This window comes from Engystomops pustulosus, chromosome 4, assembly GCF_040894005.1.
Source record: "Engystomops pustulosus chromosome 4, aEngPut4.maternal, whole genome shotgun sequence".
Classification (NCBI taxonomy): domain Eukaryota; kingdom Metazoa; phylum Chordata; class Amphibia; order Anura; family Leptodactylidae; genus Engystomops; species Engystomops pustulosus.
In genome coordinates, this window is record NC_092414.1 from 72,674,925 (window position 1) to 72,694,441 (window position 19,517).

The following is a 19,517-nucleotide window of genomic DNA, read 5'->3' on the forward strand; positions in this document are numbered from 1 at the left end:
CTTGTCTATGAACAGCGCTTGGCTTTTATAATATGACTTACCTGAAAAACAGTCCATCGTTTTCTACTTTGGTGTAGGGAATGAAATACCCTGCAACAACATGTTTTTTTTTTTTTAATAAAAAAGTAGTAATAATAAAATAGTCTAATCTTTCTTTTAGTGGGTATGTGATTACAAAGGGTCCTGTTATGGCTAGGAATAAAAAGTCTGAATTTGTTAAGCACTTTGTATGTCTTATTTCTTCTACAGTTCCCCATGGTCCTCTTTATTAAGCTGTTTATAATCCATCGTTCTCCAGCTGTGGCTTGTTCAGACACATCGGTAAATAATTCATTTGGCCTAACAAATAAGATGAATTACTAATAATACCCATGGCCTTCTGGAAAGCTTGTATAGTATGATTATGTGAGGGTGGCACTGTTTAATTACACCTGTTTTATCTGAGTTGAGTCACCATTATACAGTTTATGTTTTTATTGTACTTACCGTAATTTACATTTTTAGGAGTGGCATTACAGGAAATTCATGAAAATTTCTTTTCCACATCATAAAATTATTATGTCACACCAACAGTGGAGAATACTGGGTTTCATAATACTCCTTTCCTTTCACAAGCTGGATACTTACTTCTATATACGCATGTGACTGTTGTCTAACTACACTCTCTACAATGCTATTTCTGGTGAAAGTAACAGAAGTCTCATAGGGTAACACAAAATTAATCTTGAAGAGAAATTGGTGCAGATATAGACCTGCTTACCTGGTCTACTGGTGCAAGCTTCATGTTTGCATCCCAATTCTGCTTGCTTTTCACTCTGGTCTATTATGGAGAACTGTATAAATGTAGTCAAAAGCAGAGTAGATGAAAGGTATATATCAACCATGTTACTGGAGAGATGGTGAATAGACAGAACTGTGTATATCTGTATATATCTTAATTTATTAAGATCACAGGTAGTAATGGTGGTCTTGCAGTAGTAGAAAAAGTGCTTTTTTGTTGCTTCTTCCTTCAAATTTTATTAGAACATACTCACATACAAGCATTATACGGTGGAGGGAGGACAAAAACAACAACTCATTTGTGGGAGTGGTGGCCGTTTCACAACTCTGCGCTTATTTTGGCTCCAAACTATCATAATGGTGGTCATTTATTATGTGTGTTGCATGGTTATTTTTATGACGCATGAGCTTTGTGCTATAATAGACTGCAATTTTTTTGTTGTGTCATGAAGGCTTAATAAATTTGGGCACGGACAAAATTGTCAAGAAATGACTCCACATTCATGAAGGAGAACTTGGAAACTTCCGTTCTTTGTGGGTCTAGGTGTGTGACACAAATTGTGCCAAAGAAGTGACCAAGAAACAAGAAGAGAAGGAAAAGTGTTGGGATTCACAAGTTTAATGACAAATTTAATGACGGTGTCAGAACAGAAGCTAATTTGTGGCGCCACCAAACAATAAAAAAGGTGCACATGGTGCAACAGCCAAAAAATGGCTTTCAAAAAACTGGCGGTAATCCTTTATTAAATGACTCAAAGTGTTTTTCAAGACTGTTCTTTTGTCTGTTAAGTACTTTAAATACCGGATACTGGTGCAGTCCCGAAATGTACTTTACTGTCTTTTCCTTTACATAAAATACAGTTCAGTGTATTTATAGTCTATGGTCAATGTCTACCTTTAACAACCTGATTTACTGACCCAAAAACTGGTACATTCATAATTTTTAGACACTTTAACTACAAGGCCATTTGGCTTCAGAGACAGGGTGTATGGCCTGAAGCAAGGGTAGGGAACCTATGGCTCGGGAGCCAGATATGGCTCTTTTGTTGGCTGTATCTGGCTCTCAGACAGATCTTTAATAAATAGTGATGGCTGCTGTGTGTGTCAGACTGATCACTGGACACAGGCAGTGATGTTACCCCTGCCTATGTCCTTTGTGCGACCCAGGCCCCATCGCCACCATCGTCTGAGCCTGGGTCAAAGAGAAGAGCATGGGAACGATGAGGAGCTGGCTGCAGGGGGCGCAGGTAAGTGAATATTCATTTTTTTTTATGTGACTACCTATCTACCGGCAGGCATGTGCTGTGGCTACCTATCTACTGGGAGTATGTGCTGTGGCTACCTATATACTAGGGGCATGTGCTGTGTCCGGGGTCACAATGGGAGGTCAACACTTGGGAAGGAAACACTGTGGAAAGCTACCTCATATGCATGAAGCACTAAGATCCGTTAGGAGGAAGTGCCGGCCGGCAAAAGTACCTGTCCGCCAGTGGGTGGGAGAAGGAGAGGGAGATAGTGCCAGCTTACGAGTGGGTGAAAGTACCGGTCGGCGGGAGGACCTGTTGATCGGCAGGTGCGAGAAACGTGCAGGCGGGCGCGTGGGAGGGAAGACGTGGACACAGGGAGGGAAGATGAAGAGGACGTACTGGAGGGCGGGTCATGAGTTTGGGGCTGGTAGGAGAGTGCGGGCCAGCACAGGTGGGCAGCTCTGCGTTCAGCATAGCAGACGGGGCCCGGGAGAACAGCACTAAGAATTCTTGGTATCACCGTCCATCCCGGGCCCATGTACAGCACGGGCCCAGTAGCAACCGCTACGGCTGCTATGGCTGTTGTTACGCCACTGGGCGCGGCGGCAGCACTACACCGGGGCACCATAGTTCGGGGAACTTTCCCCGCGGCACACTCAACCATGCGACACACAGGTTGAAAATCACTGTTCTACACATCCAATATCCTCTATATTGTAAAGTTAATACACATTGAAAAGACAACCAATATTGCATAGAAAAAGAATATACATTCTCCAGGAATATTTGTCTTATCCCAGTTACAATGCAAGTCATTCTCATAACATGAGTCACTGAAAAGTTTCAATGTGATTTTATATGAATAAAACCAGCATTTTGCATTCAAGTTTTTGCCTCATTTTTGTAAATTTTTTTGACCTGCAGATTTACTCCGTCTGGGACACTTGTTTATGTTCTTTTTTGTTTCTCATCTATTATTCTACCATTATCATGCCAATCATTTATCTTTCCTATCCTAGAATAACCAGTGGTTAGCACTAAAATAATCATTCTTATCTGGCCATCCCTCAGACTTGTTAGGCTGTCTACTTACTGTATGTTAATGAGACTTGATAGACTTATCTATGGAAAATCTATGGAAAATGAAGATTTTAGTGACTGGATACAGACACATTGTAGTATTGTATAACATGCATGTGGTAAAATGCATTGCAGCTATGCCTAGAAACCTACCAGATTACATCCTTCTATCATTGGGGGTTATGGATTTAGTCTTTTTTATTTTGAGACAAAATAGTATAACTAAATCTAATTGTCTTAAGCAGATCTCTGTGTCTAGATACTTTCTTGTTTAGCATATGTACACACTGCTTGTGCTGGTTCCTTGTGTTGGTGCCAGGGGCAGGAGTGGCCCATCATATTGTTGGGGAGGAGTATGCATTGTAATGCCGGGAGGGGAGGGTGGCATTGCTTGGAGGGTGTGTGTGAGAGAAGAAAACTGTATAATGACAGAAACTGATCCTGTTAGTACAAATCATATTGCACACCACTGTAGGTATGTATTAGATATGTTAATGCTTCTTCAGCTCCTTGCTGCTATTGTGTAGTTCTCACTATTGTTTCATACATATACTTTTGTTTTATATTTTATGTTTTGCACTTAGTATTTTTGTCTTTGTACTTTTCAATCTTCCTATTGGCATAACAACAAGAGTAAATAGCATAGCAGCTGCTATGGGGCCCATCAAAAAAGTGGCCAATTCTAACTAAGACATATAGCATTCATTTGCTTGAAGTTTTCTTAATCTAAAATATTAGGGTGTACATTATCCCTATAATGTGACATCACTGTATGTATTATCCCTGTACTGTGACAGCATTATGGGTATTACCTTGTACAGTGACATCATCGTATGTATTATCCCTGTACTGTGACATCACTGTGGGAGTTACCCTGTACTGTGGCATGAGTTTATGTATTATCCCTGTACTGTGATAGCATTATAGGTATTACCTTGTGCAGTGACATCACTGTATGTATTATCCCTGTACAGGACTGTGATATCACCGTAGGAGTTACCATGTACTGTGACATCACCGTGGGAGTTTACCATGTACTGTGACATCACTTTTTGTATTATCCCTGTACTGTGATATCACTGCATGTATTGTGACAGCACTATGGGCATAACCTTGTACGGTGACATCACTGTATGTATTATCCCTGTACTGTGACATCATTGTGGGAGTTACCCCGTACTGTTGCATCACTTTATATATTATCCCTGTACTGGCATTATGGGTATTATCTTGTGCAGTGACATCACTGTATGTATTATCCCTGTACTGTGATATCACCGTGGGAGTTACCATGCACTGTGACATCACTTTATGTATTATCCCTGTACTGTGACATCACTGCATATATTGTGACAGCACTATGTGAATTACCTTGTACAGTGACATCACTGTATGTATTATCCTTGTACTGTGATATCACCGTGGGAGTTACCATGCACTGTGACATCACTTTATGTATTATCCCTGTACTGTGACATCACTGCATGTATTATGACAGCACTATGTGCATTACCTTGTACAGTGACATCACTGTATATATTATCCTTGTACTGTGACATTGCTGTGGGAGTTATCCTGTACTGTGACATCACTGTGTGTATTATTTCTGTACTGTGACATCACTGTGTGTATTAGTCCTGTCCTGTGACATTGCTGTGTGTTATCTTTGTACTCTAATTATCTATGGACTGTAAAATTACTATGTTGGATTATCTAAGCCTTTTGAAATGTGGAGGCTTCATTCATCACATATGGCACCCCCAGCTTTTTAGGCTCAGTTCATACATTTTGTGTGGTGCATGTTGAGCATACTGCATAAACTAGAAAAAAAGTCTTTTGATGGATGTATATATGCAAATATTTGTGGGAATACAATAATTTATTGCATCAAGACAAATGTAACCATTACTGTGAACATAACTTTAGTAACGCAAATTGCCATTGGAAAAATATTGGATTTGTGATGGATTAAACTAAAAGATTTTTTCATTAACTTTTAACATCCTTAAATAAATAATTTATCAATAGCATTACAAATCCTAATATAATAATATTTGACATTTTACTAAAGATGATAACAATTGTCTTATAATTCACACATCCCCACAAATAAATTGCACATAGAATCCCAGTATTAGCATTTTCTTCTCTCCTTGGCTATTACTGACGGGTGGTCTAACCAGACGTCGCCTACACTGTATACAGGGGATGAGAAGCTTTGTCTAATGTGTGGTATAATGCTATTTTTAGAAGTTACAAAATATTCTGCGTGCAGAAGGTGAACTGAAAAGCATAAAGCAAAAAATAATGAAAATGTAGAATAATAGCGCCTGTGAGCTCTGTGCATCCAAATGGAAATAATTATAGATAATATGCTCATGTCACTGAGATATTCCAAACCTTTAATGAGCCTTTTCAGCTGCAATGCAATCATAAAGGAGTTCTACAAGTTTCACAGATAATGTTCACTCTGACTTTGCTCTCAATAGAACGTGTAAACTGCTTGCACATGTATTTATAAAGTGTCTGTTGGAGTGTAATTGGAGTATGCGGCACATTTATTACTGACGTACGCCACAATTCTGCAGCATGAACAAAGTGCTCCAAAAAATGGTGCACACTTCCAGAGCAATGCAAGGGGCGCCAGAATCATGAAGAACGTGCACCACATTTCTTGAATCTGGTGCACCCTGCGGAACCACAGGCAAACTGCACATAGTACTGCAATAGTTTTAATAAATGTGGGCCAATGCTGCAATTCAAGACAGATCTGAGGGGTTTCAGTGTAGTCCAGGGTTATGTACAGCACAAAGCTGTACTCTGTAGTTCTGATGCCGAGAATCTCAGCAAAGCACTTTCACGCTTGCGTTTTTTAAGTGTGTGTTCTGCGCGTGCTTTTGACGTGCAGAACTTGCTTTGGACTTTGACCCATTGTAATCAATGGGCTTTTTCATTTTATCTGCGCTTGAAAAACGCATTGAAAATGCAATGAAAATGCATTGAAAACATGCGTGAAAAACTGAGACCGAACAAACTCTGACTGAAAACTGATTGAACTCTGATGAAAAATGTCAGTTCTTCACTGACCAAACCCTGATCAGGCCCTGATGTGATCTGCAACGAAAATGTGAAAGGGGCCTAAATCAGAGTTCATTCAGTTTTTCAGTGTCTCAGTTTTTCACGCGCATTTTTTTGGCAATTTCAATGTGTTTTTCAGGCACAGGTAACGCATGTGAAGAGGACTCAGGACTGAGCTATATCTTTTCTATGGCAATTGATGAGTGATTTGATGCATCTCCATAGACTTGTATGGTGCATTTTTCACGTGCTAAAAAAACGCTCTCGTGCGTAAAAAGGAAAGCAAGTCTGAAAAAAAAACATTGATTACAATGGGTCAGAGTGCAATGCAAGTTCTGCGCGTCGAACACGCATGTGAAAAATGCAAGTGTGAAGGGGGCCTTACTGAAAGGGATTTTCCATAATTAGAAATTTACCTATTTGGGTCTCTGCAAAGAGAATCAATAGCTTTCAGATTATTTGGTGAAAATAGCTCTTATAATACTATTCTGCACTTGCTGCTTAAATGCCCATATGAATTTCCTATGTTTTTGGGGGAGAATATGCAAATAAGTTTTCCAGGATGATAAAAGAAGGAAAAGAGACACAAACATGTTGAAACAGCGCTGTCTACAGTTGGAAATCTGTTGCTTCTGGAATAGATATACTGGTTTGGCTTTAATCCCACTTCATGTGATTGTGTCAATTACGAGAAGTTCTTGCAGAGCATGTGGTCACTATTTATCAACTTGCTGCTGACACTTCTTGTTTGCATAATTTGTGCTGTTTTCAATATCTTTCTGTATATCCTGTTTTTGCTTGTCACTTTATCCTGCTCACACTGTGCTGTGTTCTTTGTTGGGAGCAGGAGATATGGAAACACAAGTAACAGGTTCAGTGGAGGATACCCAACCCTGTGAAGAGGTAAGGAGAAATATGTGCGCCTCATCTATACTCACCACTTTCATTCTATATATTGGCTTATTATTATCTCAGTGTATATATCCAGTGTAGAGATAACATTTCCAAGCTTTATACATTGCATTCAGCACATTGTTGAAAAATGTAATGATTCTCAAAATACATTTTTGTTTTTGTACATTATGCCATTGCTAAGAAATTCTGATTTGAATCCATATTCTAATGAGGCAGTTCGTGCACCCAGGTCATGTCCTCACTCAGATTACTACAATTCTTGTCTGGACCAACAGCTCTTTATCTGATGAGTCAAGGGCATATCCAGGTTGCATGAATTGCCTCTTTAACAAACAGATTAAAACAAGAATTTCTCAGAAACTGAATAATAGATAGAAATAATGATATCACAGTGCAATTAACTACAACATTTTGCAAGATGATAATTACTCTTGTGGGAGGTAGTTAACATGTAACCCAATTCTCCCCAAAAATAAGCTGGTCCCTTAAAGGACATCTACCACCAGGATCAAGGATTGTAAACCAAACACACTGATATACTGGATGGGTCTCCTCTCGCAGGATTTGCTCTTCTTTAGCTGTTTTCGCCCTGGTTATTACTGTAAAAGGCTTTTATAACTATGCAAATGAGCCAGGGGGGCTCTTGGCTACATAGGTGTTAATGGAGCCCCTAAGGCTCATTTGAATACTTTTTAAAATATTTTTTTCTTAAAAACAAGGGGATAGGAAGATTAAAGAAGAGCATATCCTGCCAGAGGGGGCACTCAAGAGCATGTAGAACAGGCGTGCGGGACCTTCCCTCTGTGGTGCCAAAATGGCTTTTGCCTAATGGTCCCCCTGCCAACTCCTGCCGTTCCCTAACCACGACCTCTAGTTTCCTTTTATTCTTTTCCAGGCCATGTCATGCCGGCCTCCCCCTACTGCTCCCAGGTCCACTGGGACTGGAGGGTTCACTTGATCTGTTGGCAATGCGATTTTCTGTGACATCCCATGTCCTGCTGCCTCTTGGCAGATGTAATTCAGCAATTACTCTATGCATGCACTCTCCATCATACCCACTCCCATAGCAGTGGTTGGGGGGGGGTGCGGATGTCTTTGGATCCTTGGATGTTCTCCTAAAATTTAGTAATAGTGGCCAACTCCTTTAAGCTGAAGCAACACTGGGTGCAGCAAGACTATTACCCAAGGCACACAAGAAAATCAACTAAAAGTGGTTGGAATAGAGGAATATTTGGCTTTTTGAAGAAGCCTTGATCTTATACCTATTGAGGGTTATTTATCATATGCCGCCATTCGTGTGGCGGTTTATGATAACCCCTCTTGATGTATGGAGCAGGGGCCTGCACAGTGTTTATTTGTATGCTAGGCCCTACCGCACGTAAAAATAAATGCAGCCAGCAAATATTCACATATGAATATTTGCTGGCTGCAGCGCTGGTGCAGGGACGGGAACGCCTCCTGCTAGCCCACTCCCTCGCGTGGTGCAGAAGCCCTGATAAATACCCCGCGTTGAAATGATGTGGAAAGGACTGTGCATGAATGTCATCCTGTGAAATAGTGATGTACAGGTTATACTACAGATGTACTTACCTTTTCCTGTTAATGCAGAAATGTATGAAATTCTAAGGGTTCACTTATTTTTCCAGCTTTTACTTTTTACTACTATTACAGGAGGATATACAGTATGCCATATAATAGTTTTGTCAGCCTATGGAGATTGTGGGGTTAAAAGTATGAACAATTGCTAGATCTCAAAGTCAAAAGATATTTACGAATAAAAAGTTTCAAATGTGTCAGAAAATAGGACGTTTTAAGTAGCGTGGAATATCCATTATCTGGATAATAAGCCCGAGGGAATTCTGGATAATCAAATCCCCTGCTGCTTCCCTGCAAGCGATCGCAGCAGAATACAGGCTTTAGGGTTATTAAAGTACCTATGACAACTTCATGTATTTACATGGCCTTACATTTGTATTGATTGTAAGGAAATCTGGCTGAAGAATCCCGAAGGTACAGATTATTTCACATGACAGTATCGCCAATAAAGAGAGTCCATGCTGATATTCGGGGTGTCCTGGCCATGCTGCACTCATATAATTGCATCATGCTGGAAAAGGAAGATTGAAAAACCACAAGAAGTTTAACCAAAACTTCCTTGTTTGGTACTGACTCATCTACCCAGCTCTTTCTATACATTTGTCACGTCTCTGTCACTGTCTTCCTCAGGTTCACACTGCAGATTTAGGTTGACTTTTTCTTTTATTTACTTTTTCCGTCAGTCTGGACTGGACTCTAGTGGCTGAACAGGTATCTACCACACCATCACAATGTTCTCTGCCTTGGTCCTGTCTGCTCCCTCCACCTGGGGCAGATCCTTCTCGTGATATTATTTTTGCTAACCTTCTGGTTTCTGACCCCTAGCCTGTATTTCTCCTTTGGATTGCGATTTTGTCATTGTCTACTCCTGTTGTTGCTGTTTTGTTTGTCTGTCTTGTTCTGTGTGTCCACAACGACCTAAGGACCGATTGTTTTCTAGTTGTCTACTCCCTATTTAAGGGGCGACGGTGCAATAGGAAGGGACAGCTGGGAAGTGGGTTTAGCATTAGAGTCCACTGCCTGTGTAATTTCTCTTTCCCCTGGGTACTTTACAACATTTTTATGGGAGTTGCTCAAAGAAGTGGGCCTAATTCCAGTGTATATGCTATATACAGTGGGGGTTATTTACTAAGGTCCCGCGGCACCATTTCCGTCTGGTTTTCCAATGTTTTCGGGCATCGCATCGGGATTGTGTCGCACGCATTTGTTTTGTGTTGCAATCACGCCTTTTTTCACGCGACACAAATCGGGGGGCAGGACATTGGACGACCCGATGGATTCGGAATACGCGTGGGATTTAACAAATCATATTGTGACGCAAGACATGCATTCACATACACCGGGAAGAAGAAGGTGAACTCCGGCAAACCTGAGCCGGGAAGCGACAGATGCAGGATCTTGGGCGCACGATGTTGATGAATCGCGGCAGGCTTCATCCTCAATGGACAACGCACCTCGGGGATTGCGCAGGGACTGGGTAAGTAAATGTGTCTATTATTATAATAACTCCTAAGATGCTCTGGGAGTCTTCTATGCTTGACCAATAGGTCAACACCTACTGCTCTGTAAAGTCTTACTTAACTTGTGACTACTGTTAGAATTGTGTCTGTGTTAACCCAAGTTTGTCTTAGTACTGAACAAAAACTTCTAGCCTTTTGTCAAGTCGTGACTTTGTAGAGGTGAGTATTCTGAGAAGGCAAAATGGGGATTCCCTGGAGAAAAGTGTATAAATCTAAGAGAAAGTTTACTCCTTTTTAAAAATTATTGGATGACCATCTCTCATTTTCAGTTGTACCATGTTAAGTTGTCATTGATCGATCAGCCGTAGATGATTGCATTGGTGACTGTATAGTCTTCAATAGTCTACAATACTTCTTTTTCTTACAATCGCAAACAGAATCATTCATCTCGATCCTGACAATAACTTCATGTAAAATTGGGAAATATCTTTACCTAATCATTGTATTTAAACTCTTAAGGTCATATTTATCAGGGCTTCTGTTCCACGTCACTTACTTGCGCTAAAATGCCTCATGTAGAATAAACGCTGCAAGTAACCAATTGTTAACCCAGTAGATGGACCTGTCTGTTGGCAGCAGATACATGGCCAGTTGACCACTTACAACTGAGAAGAACCTATTGAGAAGAAAATATTGATAGTAACCAATTTCTTTTATAATAGCCAAAACAATTACCAATAGGAAAAGTTAACACTTGTATTTTCTGCCATTCTTTCTGCTTTTTAATAAAAGAAAAGCGAACATAACCAGACGCAGATGTGAGCCTTAGTTGTAAGATCCTTCAGTTTATTAACAAGAGTCCTCTATGTAAGCGGAAGGCACAGTATATGACCTGCTTGGGTTTTCTTGTCAGTGGATTCAGCTTTTTCTGTAAAACGAAGTAGATTTTATTAAAGATTTGATTCAAATCAATTCCTTGCTTGTGTGCACTAACTTACTGACAAATACACGGCACTAGCAATAAATTTAGTTGTCACCTAAACGCTACCCCTGGGCAACACTTAGAATGAACCGGCAGCCATCTCCTGAAAGCTAGGCAATAAACAGAAAGAACGTAGTATTTGTGCTTAGCGTGTGGACTGAGGAGAGCTCCATTCATTAATTAGACTGGCCTCCTTCCTAAATCAATATGACATGTTTCTGCTTGTTAATTTCATCAACTGAAAATCATTTGTATTAAGATCTGCAATCTGAACGCTGCTTTCACAGCAATCCTTGTTCAAGCTGGTATTCATTCTGACACTTTACCTTTACGTCGTCATTATTTCTCACAGTTCATTTGGATGATTTCATGCATCACTAACCGGGATTTATACTGAATGGGCAAACCTCTGGTCATTGCACACGACTAAAATACTTCATATGTGTATGTTGTGAAATCATTTGGATACTAGGCATTGATAGGAGCTGTTACAAGGCCACTCATTCTTTAATCCATTACTAATCCGACACACTGGGGCACATTAACTTACCTGGTCCCTCGGAGTTCCCGAAAGTGCATTGTCCATCCGGAATGCACTGTGCCGTGATTCACTAAGATCATGTGCCCGATATAATGCATTTGTCGCTTCCCCGCTAAGGTCCGCCGGAGTTCACCATCTTCCTCCTAGTGCATGTAAGTGCTTGGCTTGCGACATAATTTTAAAGTTAATTTCCACGGTGTGTCCAAATCCGTCGGATCGTTGGACGGCCCGCCCCCCCGATTGAGCCAAAATCAGATCGCATGCGCCAAAAACCTCTTTTAAATCCCTGTCCCAGCAGCGCAAAATGGAAATTGTCGGGATGTCTGATGAAAGTGCAGTCGGCGGGGCCCTTAGTAAATGAGTCCCACTATCTGTGATTGGAAGTAAACTTTCTTATAAATATCTGTACCATATCAATGTCCTTATCATGTACCACTCACCACTCAATTATCAAACCCATTAGCAATCCATTAGGTGTACCTGTCTCCTAGCAGCCTTAGTATCATAGTAGATAAGGTTTGTAAAAGATGCATGTCCAAAACTTATAAATTAACAAATCTTTTTTAACATCAGATATTTTTGTTCCCAAGTAAAGCATCAAAGCCTCTCTTGAATATTTACAAATTATCAGCCATTGCATCACAGAGCTCCACAGTCTCACTGTTCTTGCAGTATAAAATCCGTCTATGGCAATGGTAGAACCTCCTCTCCTCTACGAGTGAAGGATGTTTGTGTATTCTGGCATTGTATTCTTATCCACCCACTCCCGTAATAAGCTTGTTTCAGTTATTCACCAAACTGTACACAATATTCCATGTGTGGTCTGACCAGTGATTTGTGTAAGGACAAAACTATGTCCTTATCATGAAAATCTACACCTCCCTTGATACTTCCCATTATGTTATTTGCCTTAGTAGCAGCAGCCTGGCAGAGGTCACTAAAATTAAGTTTACCATCCACCAATACTAACAAATCTATTTCTGCTGCGGTTTTACCAATTATTTCACTGTTTAGACCATAATTGTACTATTTATTTCCTTGGACCGAGTGCATTACCCCCTTAACAACGAAGCCCTTTTTCGTTTTTGTGTTTCCATTTTTCACTCCCCACATTCAAAAATCTATAACTTTTTTATTTTTCCATCTAGAGAGCTGTGTGAGGGCTTGTTTTCTGTGTAACAAATTGCACTTCATAGTGACGGTATTTAATATTCCATTCCGTGCACTCGGAAGAGGTAAAAAATTGCAATGCAGTGAAATTGGTGAAAAAACGCATTTGCGACGTTTTCTTGTGGGCAAATGACATGTCTACTTTATTCTTTGGGTCAGTGCGAGTCACGGGTCTTCGGAAGGCTGTCATGGCAAACCGATAGCCACCCCCCATGACGTCATGGGGTGTGGCAATCTTCACCAGGATGGCGGCACCCAATCGCGGGTGTTACCGGTAAGTATTTGCTGCAATATGCAGCAAACACTTACCGGCTATGGAGAGGGCTCAGCATGAGAGCCTTCTCCAGTCACCCACAGCCGACGCGTGATGTACTACTATGTCATATGTCGGTAAGGGGTTAAACTTCATTAGCCATTTCTCTGCTCAATCCTCCTGCTTCCTCAAATCCCTCTGTAATGTTATACTAGCTGCCTCTGTATTAATTACTTTACAAAGCTTGGTATCATCTACAACTATTGAAACTCTGCTGTGTAAAACCTCTATAAGGTAATTATTCAAAATATTTAAAAAAAGGGGGCCCAATACTGACACCTGTGGCACCTGACAGGTATCAGTCTTTGTTATAAGGTGATGCACAGTGAGATACTCCAGGTTAGCATCTCTAGCAAAACCCTCAAATATTTACCCCACAAAAGAAGTTAAAATCACAGCTCTGTAGTTTCTGGGGAGGACTTTTTTTTGAGTATTTGCACCACATTTGCTATTCACCAGTCCAGTGGAACTGAACCTGTCCTTATGGAATCTTGAAATACTAAAGTAATGGTCTGTCTACCGTAGAATAGAATTCCTTCAGTACTTGGGGGTGTATACCACCTGGTCCCGTGATTTGTGTAATTTAGTGACTTAAAGGCACCCTTCCTGTGTTAAACTGTTACTGTGAAGTTGTGAGCAAATAGCTCAAAAATATTAAAAATCCAGTTTGGTGCCCTTGAGTGAGGTTTAAAGTTTTATTCTTTAAAAAGCAGGGTTTAAAAAACTATATTAACATCACAGAAAAATGGTAATTATGTTACGAGACGCGTTTCGTAACCCAAACCGTCCATGATGGGTTAAAGTACTGACATTAGAAAATTTACATTTTTCTGGATCATGTCATCCATCATGAGATGTTACTTGGTAAAGACAGTTGAGAAGACAGTTGAGTTGGGAGTTATTATGGCAATGCACCCCTGTATTGTAGGAAAGAGCATGTTCATGCGCTCCACGATCCATAAAGCCTTAGAGGAAATCTACAATTTGTTTTCATGCAGTGTGAACCAAACATATCTTGAGATTTCTGTAGCACCACTGATGCAGAAACATAATTCTAAAATTCAGGACCTTGGGAAAGCTGGGTTGCATGCAGGTTGCCATTCATGAACACTACACAGAGCTTCCTGAACTGTCCGGACAGGACTAATAAATCAGAGCTGGATGATTCATATACAGCAGCTGGGGGTTGGTGCAGCAATTGATTACTTCTGCCTGTCAGAGACAACATAGTGATTACATCATTCTCTGAAGCACTGCATAATTAGGGTAGGAGGAGAAGTGCCGAGCAGCCACTGGAACGACAGAGCCTCATTATCATAATTTTATAATTGTTTTTTCAGCAAAACCACTCAATTCAGGGATTAAATAAGATATGTTTCTGCATCAGTGTAGCTACAGCATTCTCAAGGTATTTTTGGTTCATAATGCATCAAATCAAATGGTAGATTTCCTTTAATTTTTTTTTTAAGAGAATGATTTACTGGGATCACCAAAGAATGCCCCTATGGTGCGGGGCTTAGGAAATTAGGTGGATGCTGAAATAAAGAACTTGATAATATTGTAATCAAATGTTAGGCATAAGACCAATGTAGTGTAGATAGATAAGGACTGATTGCAAAGTGCAAATATTTCAGGGAGACCGTTGGGTGGAGCTGTTTCTAGTGCTGTTAATTAGGCAGAAATAAGCATAAGATTATCTCCCTAAAGTTCACAATTAAAATCAACCTTGAATACACCAAAAATTGCATTCTGAATTGTCTCCTCTTCCATTGAGATGCAGGGTTGGAGTGACCCCAGGTGTGCCGGTGAAAACACCGGTGGGCCCCGACGCCTATTATTTTCGCCTCCATCATATGTTGAAGCGTGTTGGGACTCCAACTCTATCTGTATCCGGAAAGGGTGGAGCTATTAGCTCTCTGCATCATCACTGTTCCCCTGTAGCTTTGATGCCGGCATGTGCGGAGTGATGATGTCATCATCTGCCGGCACAACAGAGTAAGATGAGAAGAGGAGAGCTGCTGGGGCACAGGGACAGGTGAGTATGTGGTGTTTATTTTTTAAAATTCATTTAAAAAAAGGAAAAGAGGATTAGAGGGTTGGCCACAATATGAGTGTATTAGAGGGGGGGGGGCATGATAAGGTGGGAGTATAATAGGGGGTGCACAATATTGTGGGATATGAGAGGGGGGCCACAATATGGGAGGGAATGAGAGGTGACCCACAATGTATGGGGATTTGAAAGGGAGTCTACACAATGGAGGTATATGAGAGGGGGCCCAAATTATGGAAGGGATATGAGAGTGGGCCCACTTTATTGGTGCTATGAGAGGTGGCCCACATTATGTGGGAGATATGAGAGGGGGCCCACATTATGGGGTGTATGAGAGGGGGCAGCTATTCTGGAGGGAGATGAGGGACACATTATGAGGGGGAGGTGAGAGGTCAAAATATCAGGGGGAGATTAGGGATCACATTATGAGGGGAAATAAGTTGAGGCCACAATATAAGGGGGAGATGAGGGACCACCGTATGAGGAGGAAATGTGATGACACAATATGAGGGGGAGACGAGAGGTCACATTATGAGGGGGAGATAAGAGGTCACATTATCAGGGGAAGATGAGGGGCCACATTATCAGGGGGAGATGAGAAGAGGCCACAATATAAGGGGGAGATGAGGGACAACAGTATGAGGAGGAAATGCGATGACACAATGTGAGGGGAGAGGAGAGAAGCCACAATATGAGGGGGAGGTGAGAGGTCACAATATAAGCGGGGATGAGAGGGTCCACAATATGAGGGGAAGATGAGGGGCTACAATATGATAGGAAGGTGAGAGGCCACAGTATGAGGGGTAGATTTGAGAAAGCCACAATTTGAGGGGTAGGTGAGAGGTCACAATAAGTGGGGGAGGTGAAAGGGAACAATATGAGGGGGAGATGAGAGCAGGCCACAATATGAGGGGGAGATTAGAGTAGGCCACAATATGAGGAGGAGACAAGAGGGTCTACAATATGAGGGGGATATTATGGGACACAATATGGGGGGGGGGTGAAAGGGCACAATATTTTATGGGGGAGATGAGGGACCACAATATGAGGGGGAGGTGAGAGTTCACAATATGATGAGAAGATGAGAGGAGGCCACAATATGAGGAGGAGATGAGAGGGGCCACAATTTGACGGGGAGGTGAGAGGTCACATTATGAGGGGGAGATGAGGGGCCACATTATGAGGGAGAGATGAGCAGAGGCCACCATATAAGGGGGAGATGAGGGACAACAGTATGAGGAAGAAATGTAATGGCACAATATGAGGGGGAGAGGAACCACAATATGAGGGGGATATGAGAGGTCACAATGTTAGGGGGAGATGAGGGATCACAAAATGAGGGGGGATGAGGGTACACAATATGAGAGGGAGGTGAGAAGTCACAATATAAGGGGGAGATGAGGGGGTCAACAATTTGAGGGGAAGATGAGGGGCCACAATATGATAGGAAGGTGAGAGGCCACAATATGAGGGGGAGATGAGAGGTCACAATATGAGGGGGAGATGAGAGGAAGCCACAATTTGAAGGGTAGGTGAGATGTCACAATAAGAGGGGGAGGTGGAAGGGCACAATATGAGGGCGAGATGAGAGTAGGCCACAATATGAGGGAGAGGTGAGGGGCTGGCTAAAGGGACTGAAAGAGGGACTGATAGCTTTCAAAAGTTCCTACCTAATGCTGGACCGTACATCTATGTTCACAAGATTAAAACACAATTCAATTGCATCTTGTGCTCATGGTCTCAAAATAAGTTTTACTATCATTAATACTGATGTGTTTTGGGATGCATTTTACCTGATGCATTTTTGTGCCTTTCAAAATGCAATAAAACACATTCTATAAATTATACAGGTAATATTTCCTTGTAGCAGTAGGTGGGCCCCCAGAATTAAATTCACTAGTAGACCCTAGGTCCCCCAGTCCAACCATGTTGAGATGGAATATTAAAAATCCACAATTCATGTTTCTTTCTATGTAGAAATACTCAGCAGCGTATTTATATTAACTTTGTGATCTCATTTGAAGTTGCTAGCACTGCACTGCAGGGACATTAGCAGGGCTGGAAGAAAGGATTTTGGTGCCTGAGGCGGAGTACTGCATCCTTCCCTCACAAGACATACAATCAGTTTCTGATAATAGCATCATTGGTAATGAAAAGGTTAAAGGGAACCTGATAGCAGATTCATGTTGCTCTGACCAGGGTAAGAATGAAATAAGGATTGGCTCCTCATTATAATTGTGTCTAACTCTTAGATGCTGCCATGTTTCAAGGAAAATATTGATTTATAACAGCAGGACACATGGAGAAGAGTCTACGGGGCAGCCTCCCTCTGGCTTCTCTTTCCCTGCCCCAGGTATCTTATTATATGGTAATAGGCAGAATCATATCAATCATTCTCTATATACAAATAGGTGAGAATCTCAAATCACTTTAATGTGAATATCACAGGTGGTCTTTGTAAGTAATGTGTCAACGGGGAAACTTCTTACTTTAGCACCACTCACTTTATTTCCAGCGGTTACTCACCTCTCCAGCTAGCACTATCTGTGCCCCCAACTACAGGTCCACAAGTAGCAGGCAGGAACTGATTGTGAGAACTCTCTGTAAGATTGGCAAAAGCTGAGAGCAGGGTTCATGAACCCTGCTCTCAGGTATCAGAAGAATCCAGCTTCCCCCAAGCCCTTAGGTCAAGTCCCAGTGAGGGATGTTGCAAGCACATGCTATGGAAAAGAAGTTGTCTTTGGGTGTGAAAAAGGGGGAAATCAAGGTGCTGGTTGTGGGAAAGGAAGCAAGAGGGACATATAGATGCAGGCTATTTGAAAAGGAGGGTGACATGGAGTTTTAGACCCGTATTAGATTACATATATATCCCTCACCAGGACCTAACCTAAGGGTTTGGGGGGAAGCTGGATTCTCCTGGTACATGAGTGGTTGGCTTTAGCACGGCCTAGCACTGACTTGGTCACGGTCACTCGGTCGAGGCGGAACATGCTTTGTCTATCCCCGGCAGATGTCCAGCCGGCGGATTGCAAGAAGAGAGAGAAGCTACGGTATGGTGGAATTAGTTCCCCAGAGGCACTCCGGGTGCCCCAGGTAGATGGAAGAGCAAGGCCCTTGATCTTAGCAGCAGCCAGGGATCACACGTAGACAAGAGATGTAGAATATCAACTCACAGTTCCTTTATTCCAGAACATGAATACAGCAAAGGCAACAGGTCAAGGTAACAGTCCAACATGTCTAAGTCCAAGGTAGCTGGTGGATAATGTCTGGAAAAGGATGCTCACATCCTAGTTTCTGCAGCTTCAGGGTGAACAGGTTAGGAACTCTTTTGGCAGCACTCCTAGGCAGGCCCTGTCAGGGATCACGGATGCAGAAGGCCTGTTATCTGCAGGGCTTGTGTCTGGTTGTGTGCTGTTCCTTAGCACTCACAGAAGAACTGGAACTTTCCAGCCACAGGGAGTTTTACATAAATGTCACATGGGGGCAGAGTTTCCAGGGTTCCAACCAGGGATCCTTTGATAGGATTGGATTCACATATATCAAACATTACATCATTGGTCAATGTAAACTTTCCCTTTCCAGGCAGGTGTTGTGCTATGGCATTACAGTCTGCAGCAACAGGGTGGCATACATATCAAGGAATAATACAAGGCAATGGATATATTATAACCACAAGGGATGTAGGATCTAGATGGCCGTACTTCACCTACATATTGTGGACATTATAAGGTTTGTAAGGGACCTCTTCAGTGGGCCATTATACACTTACACAGTGTTTTCCCGCCTATCACATTGCCAGCGGCTTCAAAAAGATGGCGCATGGGCACTGCCATCTTGCCGCTGATCGTCGCTCCCCGTGACGTCATCGGGGAATGGCTATCCGACGCCATGACGGCCTTGGGTCTTCCGAAGACCCAAGGCTGTCTAGTTTTACCCATTGTAATGAATGAGGAGGAAAATCCCCATATACAGCCATCCTGTAGTATGTCAGTATATGATAGGATCGATCAGACAACCTAGGGTTAAAGTACCCTAGGTAGTCTGAAAAATAGTGAAAGTAAAAATCATAAACACATTTGGTATCGACGCGTCCGAAAATGCCTGATCTATCAAAATATAATAACTGTTTTTTCACTGCGTTTAACCCCGTAACGGAAAATCGCACCCAAAGTCGAAAATGACACTTTTTTGCCATTTTGAAAAATATAAAAAAATCTATAAAAAGTGATCAAAAGGTCGCACAATCCTAAAAATGATAGCAATGAAAACGTCATCAAAATTCACAAAAAATTATACCACCCACAG

The 19,517-nt window shown here is 41.7% G+C and overlaps 1 protein-coding gene across 1 annotated transcript in view; it reads left to right on the forward strand.

Moving 5' to 3' along the window:
- The first annotated feature begins 3,497 nt into the window (after window positions 1-3,497).
- HK3 (hexokinase 3) overlaps window positions 3,498-19,517 on the forward strand; it is a 66,315-nt gene continuing 50,295 nt past the window's right edge. The window contains exons 1-2 of the mRNA XM_072146243.1: window positions 3,498-3,582; window positions 7,033-7,088. Of these exons, the coding sequence (XP_072002344.1) occupies window positions 7,038-7,088 (51 nt within the window). The 5' untranslated portion in view covers window positions 3,498-3,582; window positions 7,033-7,037. The remainder of the gene's footprint in view (window positions 3,583-7,032; window positions 7,089-19,517) is intronic.